Here is a 19,738-nt window from a genome sequence, read left to right as displayed (position 1 = left end):
TCAACGTCCTTCTAATAAATAGTTAGTTAAAAAAATTTCTGTTTAACAACATATTACATTATTAATATAAATTATCTGTGTCTACAATACATCCCACTTTTGAGTATTCCAGTTGTGTTACTGAACATGTACGCTAGTAATACACTGTTTTACCTATAAAAATGGTAAACTGATAGCTAGTTTAGCTCGTACCCCCATTTGTAAGCTCAGCAATCCCATATGGTCCTCCAACCAAACGCAAACCATAGGGACACATCTACCTAAACATGTTATAGTATGATCTAGACGTTACTTTTTAACTGTTATCCAACAGCGGGTTGGATATTCAGCCTTTATTTTGGAATTGATGTCTTGGCTGAGCGACGCTAACGTTTAAATCATAGACTGTATGTTATTAATATTAACAGTTTGTGGTTTAAATCCAGCATTTTTACACTAGCTAGCTACAGCAGTCCGAGGCAGTGGCTAAAATAGTAGTCTGAAAATGTTGGATTAAAACGTTTGTCTCGCCCCGGGAAAACATTTTATCCACCCGGACATTCAGGAAACCTCCGTCAGACGACCAAAATGCAACTGAAGATACAACCCGCAGCTGGATAACAGGTAAAAAAATAAAGTATTTGATTGTATCCCTAAGATTTTTGTAGCAAACGGCACATGGTAATCTTCTTTATGGTTTATAGGCGGTTGGCAAACCACTTTAAAGGTGCATTACCGCCACCAACTGGACTGGATTGTGGTGACGTACGTACCTAAGTACCTAGCTACAGTCTACGTTAGCGCAGTGGGCGGGGCTAATGTTGTCGGCGAGCAGTCCGATTGGATAGTATAGCATGTCATCAGAGATTCCGGATGTCTGCTGTCGTATCCGAAAATTTGTTTTCTGTTTCTCATTCTTGACAGTTGCCGGGCTGCTGATGAAAGTTGATGTAGCAAATCAGCTAGATATTCAACCCGACGTTTCGACGGTACAAAAACGTAAGTTTTATTCTTTGTCTTTTACTGTATAATTTTAGCTGGCCACAATTGCATGCATTTTCACTGTTACGACAAGGCCATGAAATTGATCTGTGTGTCGCTTGCTAGCAGGCAATGTTAGCCATGTAACTACAGCCAGCGTTTACTGAGTTGCATCGGAATTCACAGTCAATTATTTATTATAAAGAAAAAGTAAGCTTTCTCGACGGTGAGCAGGTAACAAATAAGTTTATATTAGCTGTAAAAGTAAGTTAAACAAACGTTAGTTCTCTCCGTCTAACCGACTACCGTCTATATGCAGTGTAACATTAGCCAGGCTGCTGGAAGTTGCGATCAGAGTCAAATTCTTGGAGTTGTGGTTTTCTGTAACCAGTTTTTATCTGTAATCATGTGATCTGACCATAACGCCAGTATGAGTGCTTCTATTCATAAGAGATTGAGATGCATGCTTTGTTCAGCTACAACTACTGAAATACATTAGTTATAAAGCTGTTTATGCTTAATTGTTTGGTTGTATTATGTAAATCTTCAGTGACTGGCATGGTATCATGGAGAGAGACAATCATCAAGAAGGAGAGGCACAGGGAGTAAAGATTGGTGATCCACCTTGTGAAAGGAATCCACCTGGTAAATTATTCAATCTTTAATTAAAGCAATTCACAGTTTTAGCTCACATTTACGATTTTTGTATCATTAAGTTCATAATTTAATTGTTTTCATTTTAGCTGAAACTTTGGCAACTTCTCTTTCCCTATTGGGGAATCACCTGTTTCCGGCTCCAGTGGAGCGTAAGGACAGTAACGCTACCACTGTTAACAAAGAGGATTCTGCGGATTCACTCCTGTCAGATGTTATTGCAGAGGAGAAAAGTCTGGATGAAGAGCCCCATTCTGACCAGGTAACAAAGCTACAGCTTGAGGAGACAGACAACTCTGAGTGTCAGAACAATGTGTCCACCCAGCCGTCTGACCAAGGAAGCGAGGATGCTGACAGTGGCCGGAGCGACTCGGGGGAGTTTGTTGTTACAATGTTGGCCAAGGCCAAGCTGGAGGAGCAGGGAATAGGTATGAAGGGAAGATCATCTCCCTTGTTGGAGCCAGGCACCCAGGAATATCCTGCTTTTATGTCTCATCGTGATGAGGATGTGACAGCTGACAGCTGGCGGCAGCACAGGAAGCATGTTTTTGTGCTGAGTGAAGCAGGTAAACCCATCTATTCCCGATACGGCAGTGAAGAGGCTCTTTCATCTACAATGGGAGTCATGATGGCGCTGGTTTCCTTTGTTCAAAGTGGAGATAATATCATCCGCTCTGTCTATTCAGGTGAGAACATTTTCACATAACCTTTGTAACATTGTAAATGTAATTTTCTATTTACGTAGTAAGAGAAAGTAAAGACATTTTGGAGGATTGTGTGTTGGAGCAGACACTCTAGCTTTGTTTAGAAGGCAAGTTAATTATTACCAATTACCAAAAAAAGTGCTGCACCATTGAAAAATACAATGAGCAAAGAGAGGTTAGTGCATTTACAGAATTCTTTTACTTTTACTTTGTATTAATTTGAAGTACAACATTTTATTTTGAAATATGCACTAATTTCCATGTCCACAGCATGTCAGAAATGTTTTGAGTGCAGAGCTGTTGATCAATCGGGGCATTGTTAAAAGACATTCATCGTTACTTCCAGTATTGTCCTTAATATTTGCTGATGTCTTTTCTTCCTTCCATCAGAGGAGCACACCGTGGTGTTCTTACAGAAAGGACCCCTAGTGCTGGTGTGTGTCTCTAGCAGTCGGCAGACTGAGCAGCAGCTGTGTGGAGAGCTCCTCTATGTGTACTATCAGATCATCAGCATGCTCACCCAGGCCAGCATATCTCGCATCTTTGAACACAAGAAAAACTACGACCTGAGGAGACTCCTGGCTGGCTCAGAAAAGATCCTGGATGGTCTTCTCGACCTGGTGGATTCTGACCCCAGCTTCCTGCTTGCAGCAGTACACTGCTTACCCTTAGCCTCCTCTCTCAGGGACTCTCTCAGCCAGATCCTGCAGAAAGCGATCACCCCCAATCTGGTTTTCTCCATCCTCATTGCCAAGAACCAGCTGCTCACCATCGTCCAAGAAAAGACAGTCATCGAGGACACCAGGCTGGAGCCCGCTGACATTCATCTCCTGCTCAACCTCATCGGGGCCTCCTCTGCCTTTCAGGCTGGGGAGATCTGGACTCCCATCTGCCTTCCCCTCTTTAATCCTGACTGTTACTTTTATGCATACATTTCTTACCTGGACCCTCCAGAATGCACTGTTTGCTTGCTGCTGCTCTCAACAGACAAGGAGGCTTTCTACGCTGTAGCTGAGTGCAAAAGGAAGATAGAGGAGGCCATGACGGCTCAGAACTCCCTGAGCCTCATTAACAAAGTCCAGTCGTACAGCGTGAGCCAGGTGGGCGTCTCAGACCTCAGACACTTCATGTACAAGCCCTTTGATGTGCCAGACAACTACCGTCAGCTCACTCAGTTCACCAGGTGTGTGTGTGTGTGTGTACGTGTGTGTGTGTGTATGTGTGTGTGTTTCATTTTGTGCTTTAAAATATTAACACAAATTGCACTGCATGAACTGCAGGTTATAGATGTGTCTGTGATAAAACATTTTCTAAGTCTCAAGCAACAAATGTTTTATACGAAGGCCACGGCTTGTAGCCTGTGTGTATACCTTGTATACGAGGAAGTGTGAAAGCTCATTTCCTCCCAAGAAAAAAGAAAAATACAGCTTAGAATGTTAGGTATTTACAAATGAAAGTTTTATGTTCAGAATATGAGGGTTTTTGAAATGATCTCCCAGTCCCAAAAGGACACATAAAAATAAAAATGGTAAGAAATTCAAATTGTCTTCCACTAATCCTGCCAATTCACTTCATTTAGCTTTTAATGAGTTGAAGTGAAAGCATTAGGTATATATTGCATACACCGGCAACCAATCGATACCATGGAAGTGAAATTGTACAAATAATCACAGTTCTACACTTTTAAAATAAGAATACTTGTATTCACATAGCACTGTCCAGAATAAGGTTACAAAGTTCAGAAATACTGCTTTGTTAGGCTGTGCAACTTTGTCTCATCAATATAAAAAAATCTATAGTTTTTAATGATGGGGGGATATTCAGCACCATTGCCCTTTTGTATTTGTATATCCCTCTGTCTTTCGTTTGTGTGAAACCTTTGTATCCCTTTTTTGTCTGTGACCTTTACTCTACAATTTGTTGCAACATGTAGCCCAGAGATGGAGGCCCCGTACAGCAGTGAAGAGGAGAAAATGAGACTGTTGGACCTTTATCGTTACATGCACAGCCGCATCCACAGCACTTCACGACCCCTCAAGCTCATCTACCACGTCGCTGAGAGGGAAACTCTGCTAGCCTGGGTATGTTGCTACGTTACTGATACATTATCACTGTCAACAGATTACATCTGAATACTATCTTTGTGTCTTCAGTTATCTTTGAAACAAGGGTGTCGGAATATATTTTATGGATTTGTAAAATCCATTAAAAAAAAAGTTTTTTTACTTTCTTGTGGAGAGTTAGAGGAGAATATTGATGTAACACTCTGGACTTATCTGTCCATTCAATATGATGCTGGAGACAGCTTCAAGACTGGAAACAAAGGGGAACAGCTTGCTGTTGTGGTTTTACAGAGGGTTATGTGCTGGACTATTTCTTGGCTACAAACAGTGACTATATGTACCTAACTTGTAAATTATTGATATGTGGATTTGGTTACCTTTGGTCAAAACCATGCCATTTGTTCCCCCCCCCCTTTTTATAATCATGCAGACAGAGACTGGTTGTTTCAGTCTGCTAAAAAAAAAAAAAAAAAACCTAAAATGTCTCTTCTCTCCTGTAGGTCACAAGTAAATTTGAGCTGTACACCTGCTTCAGTCCCCTGGTGACAAAGGCCTGTGCTATTACTGCTATCACTAAGCTTCTAAGGTGGATTAAAAAGGAGGAGGACCGTCTTTTCATCAGATACCCCCCAAAGTATTCAACCACACCAAACCCCAGCAAGAGCTCTCGAGGTGGGAAATCTGACCAGCAAGACTCCACAGATAACGGCGTCTTATCTCTTCTATAGGACTGACTCTCTCAGTGCTACAATAGTTGCTCCGCCTCATTCAACAATAGTTTGTACACTGGTTCCGAGATATGTTTAGAACCCTTTTGACACTTGTTGGAATGACATTGACTACTGGAATTAAACACTACAAAAGTTTTACAGTATTTAAGGAGGAATGGACGTTTTTAAACTGTTATTATTTCTTTACCTAACAAGAAAGCATGTCATTACATCACTGCTTTTGATTAGAAACAGTCAGGGCAAAACAGCATTAATACGTTTTAAATTGAACAGTGGTAGAAAATAATTGCAATGGTATTTAAATGTTTTTATGTTTCATTACTGCAACAAGAGAGAAAATTTCATCACGGACAATGAATGTATCCCACAAATGACATATGCTATAACTTTTTCATCGCAGTAAGTTAATGAGTTAAATGAATTCAAGCTACCTTTTTCAGACTAGTTCTTAGATATAGATTTGTTGTATGATTCAAAAAAAGATCTCAATGTCACAAAACAGGATATGCAAGTATATTTAGTTTTTGGGTTCAACGTAAACTGGAATAACTGAAACTGCCAGAACAGGGACGGGCTAACATGTGTCACACACGGTCAATAACTGGCAAATTTCCCTCTATGGATTTGGTTACATATCCCTGTGACAGAACTTGAAAACATTGTTGTATATCTCACTAATGTTTCTATTTATCAGGTTTCAAGTATGTTACATTTTGTGCAGAAAAAAAGTAGGAAATCCCAGCCTGTTACACACTTCACTTGATCATTGTCATTGTTTTCATTGTGGTCAAGTAAGGCCAAGAAGACGCCACTGGGCACACGCAGTGTTTTTCTGCAGATACTTCTAGTACTTTATCAGTCAACACTTAATGTAGTGACTTCAGGCGACTTATCTTTTTGGATAATAGTTTTGTAAAGATGTTCTATAACACTAGCCTCATCCTTGTGTCCTTTGAGGAATTTACTGTCAATTCAAGTCTTAAGAGTATGCCTATAGTATTATAAAATAAATCCCAGTTTGCACAAGTCTACATTTGTCCTGATTAAGTAGAGATCTTATGACTAAGCTTATTTTATTATCCACCAGAAAATGACAAATTAATATTACAGCATGATATATATATATATATATATATATACACAGCAAGTAACGCTTGATTTTGTGGCTTTGGCATTTCTGTAATAATTATGAGTTTCTTAATTCTAGGTATAACGGGACAGTTGGTTGACCTTCACTTAATTGCTTGTGTAACGTTAATTCTTTTAGACGGTGCATAGCAGGTGAGCTGAACTATGGGAATTCTGTCTACAGGCGAGCATTCTGCTGAACAAATCTGAAGAATAGTTTCCCATAGTTAATTAATGAATATTTACTTGGCTTTCATTCTAAGAATACTATAATTAGTACAATATTACGTGGCTGTTCATCCAAAGAAAATTATAAGGAATTAGGGAAACTCAAGTATTACCAACATTTAATTGATGTTTCTGTCATGATGTCTTTGATCAGGTTTCTTCTGCTGTGGACAACATCAGCAGCTCTATGTGACCTGAAGGCCAAATATATTATATTAGCCAAAACAAAAGTTGGCTCTGAGGAGTGTTACTTAGCATTTTATGACCTAGCATTTCCATTTAAAACGGTCAACAAAGTGTAAATGTCAGTGGTGTCAAGATAATCATGTTTAGAGCACGCTGTGAACAATACATTGTGGACACTTGGTAAATATTGTTTTATGTTTTCAGTAACTCCTTCACTCACTATATATTAAGAGGAACTTGCAGTAAAGTTTTTCTCGGCCACACTTTGCCATTGAAATGGGTCAGGCAGTTGAAAGTGTGCACGTCCAACCCATTGGGTACCGGACTAATGCATGCATACAAAAACTCAAATTTGATCTTCAAGGTCTTTGTCAGGCGATGACTTTGAAGATATTGCACAAAACGTTGCACCATTGAACTCTTCGACGCTTACGACACTTAGTTTGCAGACTACCTCTCCTTTTCCTAGAAATGTGGAGGAGCAATACCCTGATGTGGGACACTGAGAAGGTCACTGTCACTTCAAACCTTTACGTTATCGTCTCTTGGATCCTTTCTTGAAATGATACCTTGACCAAAAGGAGGGGAACTCCGATAATACAACTTACTGAGTGTTGCAGGGGAAACAAGGTTAATAGATGACATACACATGCAGTTGTTTCAAACAGCATTTATTCTTGTGTGAGAAAATATTGTCTCAGGGAGATTATAGATCTTGCAGTACAATTCAGATGACAAGATCAAAAATCTCCTGTGCCACCCAAGAAAAAAAACAACTCTTGAAGACTCGTGCGGTCACTGCTGCCTACAGAGCACAGGTCTTGCGCCACCTCACTTCTAGAGAATATATTCTGACATGTTGGTGAATACCATCACTATTACAAAGAGCTACTTAGCATCATACATACATCTTTTCATATTTTTACTTTTTAAATAACACTCTTGACTGCCACAAATTATAAATTAAAATCTAAATTTGATTTTTTGCATTCCTTAAATTACTTCATGTAAGCCAATATAAACATACATTTACATATTTACAAAACTATACACATGCACCTTTACTACACTGAAGTTGTATTCATATATGTATATACTGTACACACACACACACACACACACACACTCTTCTGCCACATGTATGGCTCCAGGAGTCCCCGATCTTAAAGGTTTTTCTTTTTCTTTTAAACAGACCGATTGTGCTTTTCAAGTAATTTTAGCCAGATTTGCAAACAAATTGCAAGTTCTTCAGCGAGTAATCATAGTAGATTTTGTCATATTTACAAAGTAATCCGCTTCACATCTGTAGTGGCTTCACATCTCACTAACCAAGTAGCTGCATTGGGTACTCCAACATTCTGGTATCATAATACAGTTTCACAATATGGAAAAATAAGTAAAGACCTCTAAAGTCTCACCTACAACACATCATAGCTGGACTAAAAGTCCAAGAACGTTTGCATTGGCAGCCAGTATCAGTTTTTCTATTCATTTCCAATTGTTTTTTGACATCCTATGTATCTGCTGAGCAATTCTCAGAATTGGTGAATGAATGGTGTACACACCCAAAACATATTGTAGGAGTCAAATGTAGAACAAGCTATGCTCCACTCTGGGTTTACCTTTAAATCTAATGTCAATGCTAGCTTGAGCAGGTTTGATGTACTCATTTTTTAATATATATACCACTTAGAATTATAATTTAAAATTTTCTTCCAAAGCCAAACTTCTGTGGAGTTCAGCTATGACATGGACATAAAGTGGGACTTTAACACTTAATTAAACACAGTGACATTTCAATGGCAAATACAATCTAAATATGTTTGAATCAAGACGATCCCTTTGACAATTTAATATTTACACTTTTCTCACCTAAGTCTTGACTCACTTTGGCCTAAAATTAAAAAAAAAGTTTTTATATGAACACATAGCAACAGTGGTTGTGTAAAATCTTTTACAAAAATGTCATTAATAAATGAACAAATCCATCTAAGAAATTGCCTCAAGCACTTTTTCCTCTCCATTTTATAAATCAGAGCAACAGTTTTAAGCAAAAAAACAACTAATCCCACCAACTGGAGCAGTGATGAAGCTTCTATACATATAACCAGACAGCCTGTATAAGATGATAAAATCTTGAAACTAAAAGTTTATATAAAATTGGAGGGAGTGAAGTTTAGATTTCCTCTCACGTGGTTTAAATGTACCATAGCCCGGTCGTATGCAGTGTGTACAGATTTGCGAACACTGGGTTTCTTGCCTTCCATTAGGCGCAGCTTGTCTACAGTGTCATCCATCCCCATAGGCAGCAGTTTGTTCCGAGGGAGCCATTGCCTGAAAAACAACAGGCACAATTTTCCAAGTGACCAAGACTGCTCCTGATTGTTTTGCAATTCAGCATGAGGTTTAGCCTGCCTGTCTGAATCTTACCAAGTTCGTTTGGTGTCAAAGAAGAGAACTAAGAAGAGCTTTTCGCCTTCTTCCGTTTCTCTCCATTCGCCCAGTTTGAGCACCTCCACGGGAGGCACTGGAATGGGGATGCCGTTGTGAAGAAGTCCTTCCTGGGGCATGTCTGGGTCAACAATCTGTAACAATAAATTATGTCAGTTCAAGTTGACTTAATTGTCATGTCCTTCTAGGGGATGCAATGAGGCCTTTTTCTTTATGGCAGCTCTGAGACTTAGTAAAAAGACCATAAACGGCAAGATCAAATTCATCCTCACCATTGCTGGGTATGACGGATATCCTCTGCATTTGGCCCAGACTAGCTCCAGAGGTCCAAGCTCAGTCTCCCTATCTAAAGACAGAAGTGTAGACTGTCCTGTGAACAGGATATTTCAATACATCCAATTAATTTGTATTCAGGACACCTCTTTAGCCCAAACTGAAAATTGAATAAAATTGTATTGCTCAGAAAAAGTTATGTGCAGAATCTTATTTTACACATCCAATGAAAACACACAAACTGAGGCATTTCACTGTATTTTGATTGCCTTCTCATTATACACACCAGCGCCACAGATGTCTCCATTCTCACTGCTAGGAACTTTTGCCAATGCAGGTTTACCACGACTTCGTTTGGGTGGTGAGACGCTACAGATGGAAACAAAAAACAAAAAAAATTCACACCACAGAGCTTTAAGTCCTTCTGTTGGAAATCAGTTTAGCAGTGTCAGTAATGTATTAGAGGTCCCTTTAAATGCTTGTACGTGCTACTTAAGAACAAATCTGTTGGTAGCTGTTCTTGCTTGAGGCCCATTGCCTCTGTAACTCCTTACTCACTTTAACGTTTGGTCGTCATCATCAGGGTTTGCAGCGGTGTGCTTTCCATTTGTCAAGCCTAGCGAAAACACAAATGAATGAGTGAAAAATATGGACTTTCTAGACTCTCTGCCATGTACTGATTTATTTTGTCCTTACCTCCTTCTCCGGGTGGTGGAGGGAGTTTCTCTCCTTCACTTTCGGAGCTGGGGCCTCTGGACCTCAGGTGGTGTGAGGAAGGAGAGGGAGGTGTAGGAGAAGCGTTTGGAGTGGGAGGTAAGGTGATGATGTTGGTCACACTGTGTGAATTTGGGCTGGCAGGGGTGCTGTCCAAACCGTTTGTTTTACCCTCAGCCGGTTTACCGTTCTGTTGTGGTGGGGACTTGTTTTTTACTATCCGCGCACCATTCTTAGCTTTCTTAAACAGAACAGACGTACGACGACCAACTCCAACCAAAGTCGGGGGTGTTCCCAGCGGAGTAACCTCATGAACAGCCTCCGATTGTGAAGATGGTGTCTCGCCAACTTCAGCCTCATCTTCACCTTGGCTTTTGCTTCCAATGCGGGATGACCTCTGGCGCTTGTAGGAGCGCCCGGGAGACCTTCGCCCTCCAGGTACGATGCCCAGGACCGGAGGTTCGAGGGGAGCTTCTCCTGGCAGTGGCGAAGATACTGGGCCGGTGAGTTCCAGCACAGGTGGAGAGTCATCTGGATCAAAGAGACATTTATTTAAGGATCATAAATACAGCTGAAACGATTAGTCAGTAATTGTTATAAGTCATTTATTAACTAAAATCTGGAAACATTCCATAGTTGCAGCTTCTCCAACATAACATTTTTTGTTGCGTTTCCATGTTTTCCACCATTTTAACAATGCATATCTTTGGTTGTTGTTCTTTTTACTGATGATCAGACAATACAGGAAATTTAGAAATGTCATATTGGACTTTGGAAAATTATAATTGGTACTTTTTTACAATTCGACATAGACAAAATCATTAATTGTGGGAAAAAAAACTGGCAGATGAATCAATAATAAAAGTATTCATTGATTGTAGCTCTATAAAATACATAAATGTATTAACAATGCAATTACTGGCTATAGTAAATTAGGAATGGCCAAATTGGATAAAATATTTTAAAGGACAAATAGTTTTTACCTGTCCCAGAGTTTGACAATGTTGTCAAAGGTCCATTATCAACATTTGTCTTCTTTTTCTTCTCCTTCTCCCCCTCCTCCTCTTCCTCCTCTTCTTTTCCTTCTTCCTCCTTGTCATTACCATTAACAGACTGAGAGTTTTGCTGCTGCTGGTTCATCTTCTGTCTGAGAGTGTTGATCTCTCGACGCAGCAGCCTAATGCGTTTGGTTCGACCACCACTGGTGCGCATGGATGCAACCATGTCCAGTTTGTCCAGTAAGGCTTTTAGCTGTTCGTCTGTGGTTAAGTGCAGTCTGTTCTCGGGGTCCAAGACCGAGTCGACTGTAGAGTATAAGAAGAGAAACCAAAAGGGAGAGAGACAGATGCAGATGAACAGATGAGGCATGACGGTTATGTTCACGCAGATATAGCTAGTTCCCACTCTGAACTCACCGTCATCCCACGTACAGTTGTAGAAGCCATGTTTGTTCGGAGACTCTGGGAGATGCATGCCGGTGCTGGGGTCCAGGCCGATGCTTTGAGACTGCCTGTGGGCGTGACGGAGAACGGCTCCACCCACCTCCCGGAGTTGTAAGGCTGTCTTGTGAAACATGGTGTCCTTGGAGTTGTATTTGAGGCAGTTGGAGATCATTAGGTTAAAGTCCTTCTCTAGATCGGCGATGGAGCAGTAGGCATGTCGCTCCAGTTTGGTACACATGGTGGAGAAGTCCATGGGTTGGGAAATAAACTCTAGATAATCTGGGACCTCAGTGAATCATGAAAATAAGACTGTTAGCTGAGTCAAAGCCAAAGCAAAAATGCTGCTTAAAATAAAATGTATTAAAATGTATGTATTTAAGAAGATTGTTTTCTAACTGCACCAACCTCTGATAGATTGACAGGCTGAGAGAAGATTTTTGCTGTGTCCTTCTCCTGCAGTTGGTCCAAGGTGGATCGCAGAAGCACCAATGCAGGGGTCAACTTCAACTCAAGAGCAGCCTGCTGAATTTTCATCTGAGGTGTGATGGTGTAAACACAGGGGAGAGGAGCGGAAATACAAGGTCACTCTACAGGGTTCAAAATGAATGACAAATGCTGAATACAACACAGATTAAGGCTGCATCTAACAATTATTGTCATTTTTGATTCATCTTATTATTTTCCCTTAATTAATCGTTTATAAAAATGTCAGTAAAATCCCAATCCCAATTTCTCAGAGCCCAAGGTATTTATATTGTTCTTTTTCTTCCAATCAACAATCAGCATTCCAAACATATTGTCATATAGGTATCATATATGACAAATATGGACAATTTTAATAATATAATAATAATATAATGTACATAATATAATAATAATAATGAGCTTGTTGCAGATTAATCTCACAATCGGCTGATTACTAAAGTAATTGTTTCAGCTCTAAGAGATATGAATATGAATAATAATACTGACGGGCGTCTTGTTAAAAAAGTAGCCCGAATAATTATAGCTTGTCTCGCACTTCCTCTGTAACGCACCTGTTCTCTCTTTAGCCTCTCTCTCTTACGGATGAGTTCCACCAAAAGCCTGGCTCTTTCCAGGTCTTGCCTCAACTTTTGCCAGTATCGTAGCTCCTCTCTTGCAGCACACAGCTTCTCATCAGGCTCCCTCTGAACACAAAAGGTCAAAGGGATCAGACTTCCTTTCCTGTAGCTTTTTTTGGGCGAGCAGTGGGAGAATATTCTGGTATTGAGACCCACGTGTGCAGCAGGTTCCAGACTCTAACTGGAAAGTTTATTTAGTCCCCAACTTTTACAGCAAGAAAGAATAATAAGAAGGTCACATGTTCAAAAAGCCAAAGCTGTGTAATGACGTGTTTCTTTTGGGTGAAAAGTAGATGGATGACAATTTTAATTAAATTTGCGTACTATAAACTTGTTTAATAAATTTAAATAATTCTTTTATTTAACCAAATCAAGTTTGTATAAAAAGCTACCATATGGGCATTATTGTTAAAATGTAAGCTATCATAAAGCTGCATTTAATCCCAACCACTAAAGAAATCCAACAGTAAATCTTTTATCTACGTTTTATGGTTTTAATTAAATTTATTGATCCCCAATGGGGAAATTACAATTTACACTCTGTGTCCACACTTTGTTAGTTTTTCACACACAGTCCTGAACTACACACACACGCACACGCTCAGGATCTGTACATGCACTAATAGAGAGATGTCAGAGTGAGTGGGCTGCCAGCCGAACCAGCGCCCTGAGCGGTTGGGGGGGTACGGTGCCTTGTTCAAGAGCACTTGGCAGTGCCCAGGAGGTGAAGTGGCATCAATCCACACTCCGTACTTTTTGGTCCACACGGGGACTTGAACCAGTGACCCTCCGGTTCCCAACCAAACTCCTTACGGACTGAGCTACTGCCACCCAATTTAAGATATACATAATTATAATATATAATTTATAATATTTAAATACCTTAAAACAGTTTGAGGCTTCCCCTGCAATCAAAAGTGAATGGGCAATAAATTAAAAAGAATATCAATAACCTATTACACGCCGTCGCCCTCTGCAACAGTTAAAAGCTACAGCAAAGAAGACAGAGCTGTGAAGGGTTGCGTGGAAAACCGCCATCTATTTAAATCAGTCATTGTAAGTGTGATGTCTGGGCTTATGTTTGATTACAGTGTGTGAGAATACAAACCTGGCGTGATATGGTTTGACTCCAGTGACTTGGCTGACGCTGTCCTTAACAGACCTCATTGGTTCTGTGAAGACCTGATATTCTAATGACTGTAAATGTAAATAGTTGGTGGCTGGTTTAATAATTTAGGATGCTCCTCCCCACAGATATGTCAACTAAGTGAAAATCTATGTGGACGCCAGCTTTAATAGTTATTAGTTATTTTTCATTAGAGGATTTGTTTCTTATTTTTAGTGTAAAACAAACTGTCCATTATCTCTGGCCTCACCTGCTCTGCAGTCCTGTGGGCCTGTAGATGGGAATGCAGTCGGCGTATTAAAGGCATCCCATTTCTTGACTGTCGTTTTAGTAACCAGTAGTTATGAAGCCTCTGCATGAACTGATTCTTCCTCTGGACTTCCACTCCTGTGCAGATCTTGTTCAGCCTGTAGAAATGAACAGTTGTACATTAAAACCTGTGTGGCAGTACTGGTGGTCATTATAAAAGCATTCACTTGTGATCTTATGGTAAGGTCATTCAAAGTATTAATACATGTATAAAAGTCTCTTAATGCATTAGATCAAAACCTAATTAGATCAGAGTGTCTCCAATGGAACTCTGCAAGAATATTAATAATATTGTGTAAGGCACTAGACATTACAGTCAATTAATAAGGCATGCTGGGTATGTAAATGTCACACCTGTGAGAGGGGATCTGAGGCACGAGCAGCACAGGCACAGTTGAGCGACGTGTTGACCCACCAGACCCCTTCGTATTCTTCTTCTTCTGGCCCTTGGTAGCCTTCTTGTTTGGTGGTGGTGGTGGAGGGCTTTGAGTGTAGGATCTTTGACCCCGGTTACCCCTGCCCCCCACCAGTCTCCCTTCAACCGAATCATCTCTAGACCCGTCCCGCCGAGACCCCACTGGAGAATGATGCTCACAAAAAGCAGTCTTCCTCACAGAAAAGGTGGTACCGTTGACGCCTGTCTCCCGGACTGGGTCTATCTTCATAAACAGGCCGGCCTTCTGGGCGCAGGTGACATGAAAGGCCCTGTAACAGTTGGCTTTGTGGCACTGAATTGATGCTCCTCTGCCTTTCTGCTTACACAGGTAGCAGGTGAGCTTCCAGCGAGCAGGAGGGATGTTCTTGACCCCCTCAACAGGCTCCAAAAACACTGTGTTGGCAAAGCACACCTCCGGGATCCATATGGCACAGACAACGTGGGCCCAACGTCCATCACTTGTCTGTTTGAAGGCACCTCCTCGGTTGGGACAGAGCACACAGTCTACAGGACGGGAGGGGGACTGCAGGCAGCAGCGACACAGCCACTGACCTTCAGGTACGTAGGGCACACCGTAACACTCCTGGTGGACGGCCAGATTGCAGATGTCACAGAAGAGGATGACATTACTGTTTAGACATTCGTCATCCAGGCAGACGCAGCAGAAAGCATCCTCGTCCACTGCACTTTGGGACAGAGCTTGGCTGCGGGACTCCAGGATGGATTCCCTCTCGAGACGGTCGATCAGCAGCTCAAACGTGTCTGCAGACACGGAGGCATGGCCGTCAGACACTCTCTTTTGGTTAACCATCTCCAGCCAGGCCAGGTCCTCCTCGTCCATATCGTACTCAGCCACACTGTCCTGTTCCTCCATTGATTTTTCTATGAAACGGTAGTATGCTGTTGGGAGAGCAGGCGCCTCTGAGGGACAAACTGAACTCAGCACACGAAAGATGGGCTCAGGCAGAGGGATTTGGTGGGACGGTTGCTGGTGGGAATTAGTTGGTCCAGTGTGCTGCTGGGAGCCAGACCGTTGATTATGGTTAGACATATTTTTACCACTCCTTCTGCTTTTACTGTTTGAGGGTTTCCTCCACGATCTGGTTTTACTCTGGGTTTGCTCACTGTTCTCCTTGTTGCTGTTGCACTCAGCAATGTCCTGGGCCATCATCTCGTCCTCTGTAATAACTGGCAGAGGATCCGAGATGTTAATCCGATGAAGCCTTCCTTCTAGGTCCACTTCCACAATTTTCTGTGCCTGAGCATATGTCAAAGTCTCCCTGGATGGAGAGAGCTGCAGTCTGTAGGGCGAGGGGGGCCGCAGCTGGCCTGACGATCCCCTGCCCCTTCCTCGCCCTCTGCCTCGGCCCCTACCCATGTTGAGTCCACTTACAACTGTCTCACATTCCCACCTCCGCAGCTTCCGCATGGGAGTTTACACCAGCTCCCTAACAGATATAAAGTTAAAAAAAAATGTTTTTAATGCAATGTGGCTAAACCTTTTCAAATTGTGTAATGATCTATTAAGATTTACAGTAGCTGTTGTATCTTCCTTATTATGTTGTACAGTGGTACCTAGAGATTTGCATGGTTTTATTTTAATTTGCCTAATAGCTAGTTTGATTTGCATTGAGAGATGATTTTATGGAAAGTACTCCATGCCAATGGCAAAGGGTATGGTAAAGGGTATGCGATGATGTGGGGGGGCTATTTTATTTCCAAAGGCCAAGGGAACTTTATCTGGATGCATTGTATCCTTTATCCATGAAATACAGACGTGCTCAAATTTGTTGGTACCCTTACAGCTCATTGAAATAATGCTTCATTCCTCCTGAAAAGTGATGAAATTAAAAGCTATTTTATCATGTATACTTGCATGCCTTTGGTATGTCATAGGATAAAGTAAAGAAGCTGTGAAAAGAGATGAATTATTGCTTATTCTACAAAGATATTCTAAAATGGCCTGGACACATTTGTTGGTACCCCTTGGAAAAGATAATAAATAATTGGATTATAGTGATATTTCAAACTAATTAGTTTCTTTAATTAGTATCACACATGTCTCCAATCTTGTAATCAGTCATTCAGCCTATTTAAATGGAGAAAAGTAGTCACTGTGCTGTTTGGTATCATTGTGTGCACCACACTGAACATGGACCAGAGAAAGCAAAGGAGAGAGTTGTCTGAGGAGATCAGAAAGAAAATAATAGACAAGCATGGTAAAGGTAAAGGCTACAAGACCATCTCCAAGCAGCTTGATGTTCCTGTGACAACAGTTGCAAATATTATTAAGAAGTTTAAGGTCCATGGAACTGTAGCCAACCTCCCTGGGCGTGGCCGCAAGAGGAAAATCGACCCCAGATTGAACAGAAGGATAGTGCGAATGGTAGAAAAAGAACCAAGGATAACTGCCAAAGAGATACAAGCTGAACTCCAAGGTGAAGGTACGTCAGTTTCTGATCGCACCATCCGTCGCTTTTTGAGCGAAAGTGGGCTCCATGGAAGAAGACCCAGGAGGACTCCACTTTTGAAAGAAAAACATAAAAAAGCCAGACTGGAATTTGCTAAAATGCATATTGACAAGCCACAATCCTTCTGGGAGAATGTCCTTTGGACAGATGAGTCAAAACTGGAGCTTTTTGGCAAGTCACATCAGCTCTATGTTCACAGACGAAAAAATGAAGCTTTCAAAGAAAAGAACACCATACCTACAGTGAAACATGGAGGAGGCTCGGTTATGTTTTGGGGCTGCTTTGCTGCGCCTGGCACAGGGTGCCTTGAATCTGTGCAGGGCACAATGAAATCTCAAGACTATCAAGGCATTCTGGAGCGAAACGTACTGCCCAGTGTCAGAAAGCTCTGTCTCAGTCGCAGGTCATGGGTCCTCCAACAGGATAATGACCCAAAACACACAGCTAAAAGCACCCAAGAATGGATAGGAACAAAACATTGGACTATTCTGAAGTGGCCTTCTATGAGTCCTGATTTGAATCCTATCGAACATCTATGGAAAGACCTGAAACTTGCAGTCTGGAGAAGGCACCCATCAAACCTGAGACAGCTGGAGCAGTTTGCTCAGGAAGAGTGGGCCAAACTACCTGTTAACAGGTGCAGAAGTCTCATTGAGAGCTACAGAAAACGTTTGATTGCAGTGATTGCCTCTAAAGGTTGTGCAACAAAATATTAGGTTAGCGGTCCCATCATTTTTGTCCATGCCATTTTCATTTGTTTTCTTATTTACAATATTATGTTGAATAAAAAATCAAAAGCAAAGTCTGATTTCTATTAAATATGGAATAAATAATGGTGGATGCCAATTACTTTTGTCCGTTTCAAGTTATTTCAGAGAAAATTGTGCATTCTTCGTTTTTTGTGGAGGGGTACCAACAAATTTGAGCACGTCTGTAACTGGCCTTTAATATCTCTATGGGAATTAAACATAGGGGTGTGTATACTTGTGCCCCCTGTATTTTAAGGAAGAACATGCATTCATTTACAATACATTATTCATTCACAAAGAAAATTGGTGTCCTTGAAGGTTGGATTTGACCTCATTTTCTTTTTTAATTAAGGCATTAAGATCAATTTCCAAAAGATGTTTTTTTATTTCTCTTTTTAGTCAACTTAAACATGGGTTCCTAAACTTATGAGCACCACTGTACGTTCTTTGTACTCTATACCATGTAGCTATGGTCCCGAGTCCTTAAAATCTGAGTTTTTAATCAGATTTTACTGGGAAATAATTATTTTAATATCAATTTATTATCACACCAATAGTCAAACCGGCAGTACATTTTAAATTATAAATTAATATGAATTAATTGCCATTTCAATTAAAAATCTATTTAATCTATTTCATTTCAGCATCCTTCCCTATTATCACAAGGCTGTTTTTTATTTTAATTCAACCCCTGCCTGTCAAAACATATTTGCTTGATTAAACAAAATCCCAAATAACAGTGGTTAAAATGTTATAAACAACTAATGATTTAAAATTGCTTTTAACCGTGAATAATTAATTATCTTCTGCCTTCAGAGCTTGTTTTATAATCTATCAGTCTACCTATGATGAATTTTACCCTGATTATTCATACTCTTTACTGCTGCCAACATAAAGAGTGCTTTCTTATTTAGCATTTTTTGTAAGATGTGGTGTGGTAAATCCTTGACACAATAGTTATTCTGTAAATGGGGTCAACTCTGGTGCTGTTCTGTTGTAATAAAACACAGCATGTTACCTCAAGTAGCCTACTCTTGCTGCACAAACAACTAACGTTGTACTGCTTGCTGTATGCGCCTCAACTGTCTCTCCATTGGTCCAATCAGGAGTCTGTAACATTCCCACATTTCTCTCAGCCCAATCAAATGCCAGTATCCTCTATTTTTTCCTTGTTGCTGTGCGTAGTTAGGTTGAACAGCGCTAAATACCAACCCGAGAATCTAACATCTGTCAGCCATTTTAAACGCACAACAGCAGAGACAACATTTGGATTGCAAGTTGATTAGCAGCCCAATTATACATGCCAACAGCAAACAGAAAGCAGACGCATTGCATGCACCGTGCCTAAATGCATAATTTACTTGCATGTAAACATTAGATCACGACACCGTAATATGCAACGTTTCGGTTACTGCTTTGTACTCTAGAGTCCAGACCCCTGCAAAAAGATTGTCTCTTGCTGATGTGATAACGTTACTCGGTCGCACAGGACATACAGAAGTCTTGTAACAAAACAGAAGGTTTCCTAAGTAACGCTGAAAATACGGACCATAGCAGAGTGTTTTACCTTGTAAAATCGTCCCTTGCGGTGCGAGTTCCAAACAGAATAACTGCACCTAGCTAAATGTCAGCTAGTGACAGACTACAACCTAGGCGGACATGCTAGCCGTTAGCTTAGCTAGCCGGTAATTTCAGGAGCGACAGCGTCATCTTCAGCACTTTAGTTCTTCGCTGTGACTTCGGTCAAACACACAGACCGGACCCGGTTTCGTAGTTATGGTTTAAACCTTTCAAACGGTACTGATTCAAAACTTAAGGGTAGCAAAATCCCGAAGATATCAAATTAATGTTTCCTGGATGAGGCTAAATATTCAGTCAAGATGGCTTGAAAAATACGCCCCTTTGAAAAAAACCATCTCAGCCAATTGTAGGTAGCCGCCTTACCTCGCGAGCAACGCGCATCGTTTTGTGATTGGTCGACATGATAAACCGAATTCATCGAATTCAATA

The 19,738-nt window shown here is 40.8% G+C and overlaps 2 protein-coding genes across 6 annotated transcripts; one reads left to right on the top strand and one right to left on the bottom strand.

Moving 5' to 3' along the window:
• The first annotated feature begins 352 nt into the window (after window positions 1-352).
• mon1bb (MON1 secretory trafficking family member Bb) lies at window positions 353-6,138 on the top strand. Of its 3 annotated transcripts, XM_032513895.1 has the most exons (7): window positions 353-603; window positions 904-978; window positions 1,511-1,605; window positions 1,704-2,300; window positions 2,709-3,501; window positions 4,252-4,399; window positions 4,882-6,138. In XM_032513895.1, the coding sequence occupies exons 3-7, from the start codon at window positions 1,527-1,529 to the stop codon at window positions 5,107-5,109; spliced, it is 1,845 nt and encodes a 614-aa protein (XP_032369786.1). In that variant the 5' UTR covers window positions 353-603; window positions 904-978; window positions 1,511-1,526; the 3' UTR covers window positions 5,110-6,138. The 3 variants fall into 3 exon arrangements, with proteins under 3 accessions (XP_032369786.1, XP_032369787.1, XP_032369785.1); XM_032513896.1 differs by lacking the exon at window positions 904-978 and having other exon boundaries at window positions 522-603; XM_032513894.1 differs by lacking the exon at window positions 353-603 and having other exon boundaries at window positions 788-978.
• A 1,171-nt stretch (window positions 6,139-7,309) lies between these two features.
• Window positions 7,310-19,641, bottom strand: brpf3a (bromodomain and PHD finger containing, 3a). Of its 3 annotated transcripts, none has more exons than XM_032513892.1 (13): window positions 19,296-19,641; window positions 14,427-15,956; window positions 14,014-14,170; window positions 12,572-12,703; window positions 11,940-12,068; window positions 11,523-11,820; window positions 11,076-11,396; window positions 10,075-10,623; window positions 9,937-9,994; window positions 9,665-9,747; window positions 9,378-9,475; window positions 9,085-9,239; window positions 7,310-8,988 (listed from the first exon to the last, which is right to left on the bottom strand). In XM_032513892.1, exons 2-13 carry the CDS (start codon window positions 15,935-15,937, stop codon window positions 8,805-8,807), a joined length of 3,675 nt encoding a protein of 1,224 aa, XP_032369783.1. In that variant the 5' UTR covers window positions 15,938-15,956; window positions 19,296-19,641; the 3' UTR covers window positions 7,310-8,804. The 3 variants fall into 3 exon arrangements, with proteins under 3 accessions (XP_032369783.1, XP_032369782.1, XP_032369784.1); XM_032513891.1 differs by having other exon boundaries at window positions 11,508-11,820; window positions 19,296-19,640; XM_032513893.1 differs by having other exon boundaries at window positions 9,378-9,451; window positions 11,508-11,820; window positions 19,296-19,640.
• Between the last annotated feature and the right edge of the window lie 97 nt (window positions 19,642-19,738).

Source organism: Etheostoma spectabile, chromosome 4 (assembly GCF_008692095.1).
Source record: "Etheostoma spectabile isolate EspeVRDwgs_2016 chromosome 4, UIUC_Espe_1.0, whole genome shotgun sequence".
Lineage (NCBI taxonomy): Eukaryota > Metazoa > Chordata > Actinopteri > Perciformes > Percidae > Etheostoma > Etheostoma spectabile.
This window is presented reverse-complemented; position numbering and strand designations above follow the sequence as displayed.